This window comes from Marmota marmota, unplaced genomic scaffold (assembly GCF_001458135.2).
Source record: "Marmota marmota marmota unplaced genomic scaffold, marMar, whole genome shotgun sequence".
Lineage (NCBI taxonomy): Eukaryota > Metazoa > Chordata > Mammalia > Rodentia > Sciuridae > Marmota > Marmota marmota.
Window position 1 is genome coordinate 29,866,498 of NW_026000019.1, and position 9,478 is coordinate 29,875,975.

At 36.4% G+C, this 9,478-nt stretch overlaps 1 protein-coding gene across 1 annotated transcript; it reads right to left on the reverse strand.

The window, feature by feature from the left end:
• Positions 1-2,565: 2,565 nt before the first annotated feature.
• On the reverse strand, positions 2,566-3,615 carry LOC107147585 (olfactory receptor 10K1). Its single transcript, XM_015492086.1, has one exon. It carries the CDS (start codon positions 3,541-3,543, stop codon positions 2,602-2,604), a length of 942 nt encoding a protein of 313 aa, XP_015347572.1. The 5' UTR covers positions 3,544-3,615; the 3' UTR covers positions 2,566-2,601.
• Positions 3,616-9,478: the final 5,863 nt, after the last annotated feature.

Sequence of the window (9,478 nt, forward strand, 5' to 3'; positions counted from 1 at the left end):
ATTTTAAAAAGTTAAATAATAGAATCATAGAATAGAAGGATGGTTACTGGAGGGATATGGGTAGGGATAGAGGTTGGGTGGGTTGCAGAAATGTTGGTCAAAATCTACAAAATTTTTGTTAGATGGGAATAATATGTTAAAGAGATCTGTTGTGCATCATGGTGACTATAGTTAATAACAACATATTGCATATTTGAAAATTGTTAATAGTAAATTTCAGATGTTTTTATCCTATGCAAAAAAATACGTATGAGGTAATACATATGCTGATATATTCATTTAACCATGACTTAATGTATACTTACATTAAAACGGCATGTCATATACAATGAATATATATATATTTTTTTTTTCAAATAAAAAAACCAAAGATATAAAAAATTGTGCTCTATATGTATAAGATTGTAATTCATTCCACTGTCGTGTATTTAAAAAAATAAAATCAATAAAAAAATTAAAGAAACTGCAAAAAAAATTACCTCTAAATAAGAATTTATATTGGCCTACTTTGTTTACCTCTAAATTATCCAGATCTTTCTTGTTTCAGGGCTTCTGGATATGTTGCCCTATCTAAAGAAATTCTCCCACCAATGACCCACTTTATCTGGTGACTTATTCTTACACTTCAGAGTTTAGGTGAAATGTCAGCCTCTAATAGGAAAGCAGCAGAGCACAGCAAGCACATTGGGGGAGTGGGGGGAATGGGAAGGGAGCACTGGGGACTAAAATGAACCAAATTTCGTTATGTGCATCTATTTACATGTCACAATGAATCCTGTTATTATGTATAATTATAAAGCAGCAATAAAAATTTTAAAGGTCTATTCCTTTGGTAAGCCAGTCCCATAATCAAAATAAATTAAATTTTCTTTTAGTCTCCCCTATTCTAGATTGTGCATGCACTCTCTATATAAACTAGACTTACACTGGTTCTAAAGTGTTTTCCCTGAATTTATCTGCATATTGGGATTGGTTTGAAACAGAACATAAGATTTATGATCAGAGATCACACATATTTTTTTCATCACATATATCCAGTAGCTAAGAGAGCATCTGGTGTATATTAAGGAAGTAAGATAAATTGTTGAAATAAGAAACACAAAAAGTATATCCTGCATGCCTTAAAATAAAGTAGAGCTTAATCCCATCAGTGGGTGGCAGCAGATGATAAAGAAGGTTTTGAAAGAAAGAATGGTTGAGATAGTCTTGAAATGTAAGATTGTATGTCTAAGTTAAACAATAGGAGCTTTCCCAGAAAGAACCAGCAACACTTGAGAAAATACAATCATGTCAATTAGAGGCCCAGCAAAATTTTGGTGAACTTCCGAATGCACAACTAGGCACTGAAGGGAAATGCATAATGATAACCTCAGAAATAATAATGTTGGAGAGGTAGGCAGAGACCACAGGAGAGACTCAGACTAATGAAGAATGCTTGGTTTCACCTCATTTGATCAAAGAAGTTATTGGACGTGTTTTCCATGGACTTTCTGGCCATTCTAAGACTCCTGATGTTTTTCTGCTTTAATATTAATTCAAACCCTTTCCTTGAAGTTATTTGAGAAATTTTAGCAATTGATTCAACACTAGTAGCTTCTTTTAATAGAAGAAGTATGTTATCCAGGGAGTAGGTGGGGGCTGACAAGGAGAGCCAGGAAGGATATACATATGAACAGAACAGAAATTCCATCAGGAAGTTCCAGTCTCAAAGCAAGCACACAACATCCCCATGTGCAGGTAAAGGCAGGTCAATGTGTAGTTTAAGGTGATGAATGAGGTTGCAAAAAAGTCACTAATATTTGCTACAGAATTGAAGGGGCCAATGTTGTGCATTTTCTTCAAGGAAAGGAGAAGTCAGTTAGATAACCGGCTTCTGTTCAATGGAATTGACAGTTGAGATACCATCTTTGCTCTGCTCAATTGCTCTTAACAGCTTGAATGTACCTTTGCTCTCATAAATGTACCTTTGCTTTCATTTGAATGACAATATGTTGTGCAATAAGGTGTAGTTAATTTTTCCTGGAACTGAGTAAAACCTTTTAATATATTATTTTTTTAAAAAATAATTTATTTGTTATAATTAGTTATCCATGACAGAAAAATGTTCTTTGGTTCATTGTACACAAATGGAGCACAATTTTTCACTTCTCTGGTTGTACATGAAGTAGAGTCCCACCATTCGTGCAATCATACACGTACCTTGGGTAATGATATCTGTCTTATTCCACTATCTTTCCTATCCACATGCTCCCTCCTATCCCTTCCCTCCCCTTTGCCCATTCAAAGTTCCTCCACTCATCCCATGCCCTCCTCATTATGGATTAGCATCCATTTATCAGAAAGAAAAAAAAAAAACATTTGGCCTTTGGTTTGGGGGATTGGCTTGTTTCACTTAGCATGATATTCCCAAACTCCATCCATTTACCTGCAAATGCCATATATTCTTAAACTTGTTAGAGAAGCACTAATAGGAGAAAATCAAACTTTATATGTAGAAAATATTTTTATGTTGTACTGTATTTGGATAATTAAATGAGAAAATTGATGCAAGAACAGATTTTCTTGGCAATTAATAGCCATGAAGAGTTTAAAATTGATTCTTTAGCTAAGAGAAAACCAAGTCTTGCTCATTGTTCTTTGAAGGGCTGATTTGAATTCCTTATTTCTCAGACTATATATCATTGGATTGAACAATGGGGTGAGGATGGTATAAGACACAGATATCAGGGTGTCTTGGCTGGAAGAGTAGTTGGACTTGGGCCTCAAGTAGATGAAGGAGGCACAGCCATAGTGGACAGTTACCACAATGAGATGGGAGGCACAGGTGGAGAAGGCTTTGTATCTTCCAACAGAGGATGGGATCTTTAGAATGGCAGAGATGATGCGGACATAGGACACCAGGATGAGTAGCAGTGGGATAACTAAGACCAATACACCCAGCATGAAGATGACCAACTGACTGAGGTGGGAGTGGTGAGATGCCAGTTTGAGGACAGGGGAGATGTCACAGAAGAAGTGATGCAGTTGGTTGGAAGAGTGGAAGGGCAGGTGAAATACCAGGGAGGTAGTGACCAAAGAGACAGTGAAGCCACAGGCACAGGCAGCAGCCACTAATCCCAAGCACACCCCATGGCCCATGAGCACTGTGTAACGTAGCGGGTTGCAGATGGCCACGTAGCGATCATAGCCCATGGCTGCCAGCAGGAAGGAGTGAGAGCAGCCCAGGAAGAGGAAGGTGAACATCTGGATGGCACAACCCAGGAAGGAGATGGTCTTCTTCTGAGCCAGCAGGTCCACCAGCATCTTGGGCACAATGACAAATGTGTAGCTGGTCTCAGAGCAGGAGAGAACTGAGAGGAAGAAGTACATGGGGGTATGAAGGGCTCTGTCCAGCACAATGGTGGACATGATGATGGCATTGGTGCCCAGTGTGAAGAGGTAGAGGAGCAGGAAGACCATGAACAGCAGTCTCTGGAGGCTGGCCAGAGCTGAGAAGCCCAGGAAGACAAATTCTCTCACCCAGGTCCCGTTGACCCACTCCATAGACAGCAGTTCTACACAGGAGTGCCAGGGACAGAGGTGGAGGCCAGGACCCAGGAAGAAGAGCAGAAAAGTACAGGATCCTCAGCGTGAAGCTTGTGGGTGACAGGTATTCCTGGATATTTGGTAGAGTTCTTTCATTCCATCTTTAAAATGTCTGCTAAAAGAAGAATTGGTGCTAAATATTCCAAAGAATAACTGACTCCAGTTTGGAGGCTTTTTGTAATTTGAAAAACAGCTCCTCATTTTTGCCAAGCATTATACCAATGTCTAAAAGATTTCCCTTTTTTGTTTTATATGCATTATTTGTTTTTCTTGTTTAATATAAACCCAAGGACTGTAGGTCTCTGTGAGTAAACATTGTTAGCTTGAACAATCTGATCCTGATCAGAATGCAAAATGAAAGAATTGTGAAACTGATCATATTGTGCTACATGAACCTAAGAATGCATCAGAAGGAATTATACTTCTTTTTTCTAATTATGATGCACATATTTCAATAACTAAATATACAAACAAACAATGAATCAAACAGAAGGGAAATCTGTGGATTAGAACAGGAAGGACTCAAAGAAAGGTAATGGGAAGTACTTGCATTTGAAAGGAAACAAATTATATAGGATTTTATGAATATGCTGATATTTTCATTACAATTACCTTAACATAGTCCACAAAACAATAAGAAAAAAGAAATTAGCTTTACTTACAACAGACTGACTAATAAGAAGCCAACTGGAAACACTGCTTGAGTTTCCAGAAACTAGTACATCAAATAAAAAGTGGGGCAGAAGATAGCATTAAAGGCAATATATTTTTTCTTATTCAGGAAAGATAAGTCACCAGGCGGTAGAGAGAGACTAACTTGGTGACTTTTTTTTTTTTTTTTTTTTTTTTTTGCACATGTCAGTTTTTCCATTCTGTGTTTCCACAGAGAAACTTATAGAAATAGAGCTTTTCAAAAGTGGCTCACATCTTGCCACAGAATACGAAAGACAGTAGGACAATTGCCATTTGACAGGTTATTCATTCCTGCTTGAAACCATCAGTTCTTATGTACTGATAGGCCAATAAGAATGCTTTGGAACATTTTGCTATTAAAACTAGTTTGCAAAGTTCCAGAAAGAATTTTTTCTAAAATAATTTTCAGACTTTAAATGAGATAATTTTTCCATGTGTGCATTTTCCAACTGTTTGACCTAATAATAAGAAATTTTCTTTGAGTAGAAAAATCATCTACTATATATTAACTGGATACAGTCTTCATTTATTTTCATATGAGACTTTTAAATCATTTCATGCTGAGAAATTTTTCTCATCTTTTTTTTCAATTTTATGAGTTTTTTTTAAGAGAGAGAGAGAGAGAATTTTTAATATTTATTTTTTAGTTTTTGGCAGACACAACATCTTTGTTTGTATGTGGTGCTGAGGATCAAACCCGGGTCGCACACATGCCAGGCGAGTGCGCTACCACTTGAGGCACATCCCCAGCCCAAAGTCAATTTTACTTATTTTATTTTTTTGCAGTGCTGAGAATTGAACCCAGGGCCTTGTGCATTCGAGGCAAGCACTCTACCAACTGAGCTATATCCCCAGCCCCTTTCTCATCTTCTATTGGAATTTTTTTGCATCTTTTAAACCAATACTTCTATTTATAGATCCTAAGTTAAGTTATGAACATTTCTGAAACTCATTGCATCTCTGCTTAGAATTTAGAGATAATATAATTTTTTCCTTACTAAAAACTGGCCCTAAACATGGTCTCTGACCTCTCTCTGTAAGGACATAACTAAAACTTATTAGTTACTGTTATTATTTACTATTACCTTTCCACTATTAACACCTATCATTATTAGTAATACATATAAATATAAAAAGGTCTATGACATTTATAACTTCAACGTAAGAATGTGTATAAGAGAGCAGAGTGAATGATTGTGTGTTTGTATACGCATAGTAGTCACATCTTTTCTATACCAAGAAAATCAAAAGGTTTCCCCCGTAACATCCACCTCCTAGGACAACAAATTTCTGTCCATTTCAAATCACTGAGGAAAACTTATGATCCTTGCTTATTTTGACTCACTGCTGTCCCAGAAGACTTTCATCTGGTCTCCTAAGCACTCATACACTTCTAATGCCCACTATAGCCTGTGATGAATATGATGGAAATAAGTAGAGCAAAGAAGCTGAAATTCTCTGATTCTGAAAGAGTACTTGTATCTACCAAAGAAAATCAAGTTTGATTATTTGTCACTCAGGCTCAGTCAGTCAGCCGATCTCAGTGATGTGGGTTTTTGCATAGTTATTAATACAGCCCCCAAGCTTGAATGAATTGTGTAAATGATTTATTTTTACTTTTCATGATATATAGAGACCTAGCATCACAGTTCATCTGAGAAGTCAGCCCCATCTGCTCAAGAGGACATCAGGGACCACGCATAATATTTTATCATCAATACTATGATAGAATAAAAATTAGAATGGTCTTTCAGCCAAATAGCTACAGGTTATAACATAAATAAGAAAAAAATCCTTCAATATAGAGTAAGAATGTCTAGATTTTTAGATTTGTTTTAGTGTGACTCAGGAAGAAGGACTTAACACAGATATTCAATCTTCTTATGTTAAAGTGAACAAATGAAGCAAGAACTGAAATAAAATGTTAGATTCACGGAAGGTCCAAAGCAGAGGGTCCATGAATGACAGTTTGCAGAAATGTTTAACATAGGGTAGTAGGTAAGTATATAAAGCCCTTGAGATTTTTTGATTCAGACAGTCTAAAGTTCTCTGTTTAGATGCTTAAAATTTCCCTTATTATGATATTCTAGAATGCATGTATAGAATTCAGGTTGTGATCCTTGCAGATGATAGTTCCCTATTTTTGTTCCCAAATCTCAGATGTTCCACAGGGTCATATGTAATCTGAACTTAAATAAAAGCTCAATACATAAGTGAGCTGGATGTACTCAAAAAAGGAGCAATCTACTGAGCTTTCATATGTGAAAATTTTGAGAAATTCTAATATTTATCTTAACAAAACCATCAACTAATTAGTAGAAGAAATTATGACATAGCCTCAGAGTGTATGAAGTGGAATTTTTGTCTTTTAAAATACACATGAAAAAAAATTAATTTCGCCAAATTGCCTAATTAAAATTGAATGTAAGTATCATATTTCAATTATAGTGAAAAATATACATTCTTGAGTAGACAACAGAGAACACTAAAAAGGAGAGAGCTGGGGCACCTGTTCCATTAATCTACGAGTCAACCCTTGATGGGGGGCGGGGAAGGAAAGGAAAGAAGAGGGAAAGCAAGGAGGAAAATCTAGCTGGGAGCCAAAATGATCCAGTGTAATCGTCTAGAAAAAAAACTCTGAGAAATGCACAGCCCATTCCCAATCATTCTTTGTACCTAGAAAAGTGGGCACTGATTTTCCTTTTTATCCCTGTCACTTACCAGAAATTCCTTTAAGGGGCAGAGGAAGAGTGTTCTCATGTCCAACCCATCACTTGTGTCCAGGCCTCACAAAGTCCCTCCAATGTCCCCACTGCTCAGCAAGGACCTTCAAAGACAAGCAGCTATTCAGTATCAGGGATTCTTTGGAAAATAAAATGTAAGCAACAGATCAGAGCCTGAAAGAAGAGCAGAACAAAGAGAATCTGCCCTAGGAGAGAGGCTCTCAGATGCACCACGGGAGTGAGGCTCCTCCATCCATCGGGACTCTTGGCTCCTCCAGATGAGTCTCTATCTTCAGAGGGGTTGACCAGCATGCTTCGTGGTTATTAGAGGTGTGTACTGTGATCACTGGGCTCCTGAGGCTAGTTCCACTGCCCTGGAGACATTGTCTTGGGGTTAATTAGAAATCAGGCTTATTTTGGAAAAATAATGTCATCAGTTTCTCAAAAGTGGCCTTAGTTGAAGAGCCTGGGGACAAGGAGCCATGAGTATAATTAAGGAAGTTGAGTCCATCTGTCAGGGATTCTAAACCACAGTTAAGACTGTAGAGCAGCTGACCAAGTAGAAAATGTTTGTTGAATTTTAAGCCAGGAGACTGGTAGATTTGTACAGTGGCTTTCAACTTTAGGTTTTGCAAAAAATTCAAAATATGCTTTATCACAAATTTATCATTTTGCCCCCAGAAATTCTCATTGGATTTGATTTATTCTTCAAAAACCTAAATCTTTATCAAATATCTAAAATCTGGTTGTGATATATCATTAAATGCTTGCTTTTGTATGAATACATTTGCTTAGATAATGATATACAGTATAGTTGTCACTACCATCCAAACTAATCTGTGAAGTCAGTATAATTCTATTAAAATACCAAAATAAATTGTGAAGTCAAACAACAATTGTTTTTATAAATTTACTTTTAAGGAAAACACCATTTTGAAAAAGGACAAGTGATACAGGGACTCCTTTTCCTGGTAGTGAGATGTCTCAATAATGAAAAGATCAGGAAACTAGTGCAGGAAAGTGTCAATAGTGTAAAAGTGATAAAAAGGAGAATTTGGAAATTGCTCCATGTGTACGTTCCACCAGAAAACACAAAAATGGAAAATGAGATTGGGCCTTGGCCACTTCAATCTATTTTGTTCTACAGACAGAGTTCATTTCACCAGTTAGAGACATGGCTACAGTGCAAGGGCAGAGAAGAGTCCACCTGAAATGTAGATATTTTAGAGAATTTCTTATTACTTTTTCTGAAAAAGCAAAACTTAATGCAAGATGGACATAGCCTAATATGAACAAAATCACTAATGGCTCAGACCTTTGAGAATGTAGAGCCCTGGCTGAGTTCAAGGAATACTGAAAAGGTGGAAGAAAAAAAATCCACAAATATCAATTATATTCATATAATTACTTACAGAAATGAGATTGACAGCGACTGTATTTTAGTTTCTCGCTTTTGTTATCCTGTATATACTTGTATGTGTTAACCATATCCCTGTTTTGTATAAATAAAGTGTGTTGTTGATTGATAATAAGCATTATAATTCCCTCTTTAAAGAAAAATCTTGTGAAGAATAACCAGTTCACTGGTGGAACTCTGTGACTTCCATGTTTTGGAGATGGATGGGGGCACTTCACTGTAAAAGGCATGTTTATATTATATTCATTATTATTACTTAGGAATTAAAGATGAACCAAGGTGTATGTGGGTGCTGGGTATCCAAAAAGGAAAACTCTGCTCTCTCCATATTTTTTTATTTTTCACATCATATTGATATTTCTAGATTCTTTTTGGCACTGCTCTGGAGGAATAAAGATCCTAGTAATCCATGGGTCTTTACTTGTTTGTTTATTTCTCCAGATTCCCTTGCCAGGAGAGTTTCACAACTGAGGGCTTACGTGAGCCATTTGTATGATAGAAGAATAAGAAAACCAGAGTTTTCTGCCTGACACTTGTCCCATGACAGATACAGCTTTTGCCCTAGATGTGAAAATTCCCTGAGAATCTCCCATCAGTGTTGCAATAGCCAAAACCATCTTTGGGAGCTTCCTATGATTCCCCAAATTCTGAATGTCAAGCACATCCTTCTTGACATTGATGATGTTAGCATTCCAACACATATGCAAGTCTAATTCTTCCCTGAAACTCCTATGACTATACATACCTAGAGAGGTTTCCGATTTACTCTCAGAAAGCAATTCTATTTAATCCTACCTCAAACTTTGCAAAATGTTTTTTCATATTAAAAAATTACAACAAAATGCAATTGTTCTTTGATCAAAAATTCATCACTCACAAAACATTTCAAATTATTACGTGCATTATATTGGCAAACAGTTTCCTCAAAGGCAATACAAATTTGTGCTCTCAGTAATTTTATGTGAAGATGCTGATTTTTTTGTGGCATATATAATGCTATTTTTAATTGTCTACGTTCTAGTCCACAAAAAATGATAAAAATTGACTCCTTTTCCATTTC

Bases quoted from the DNA above. Each gene is read 5' to 3' on its own strand.
- LOC107147585 (XM_015492086.1), bottom strand. From the start codon at position 3,543: ATGGAGTGGGTCAACGGGACCTGGGTGAGAGAATTTGTCTTCCTGGGC.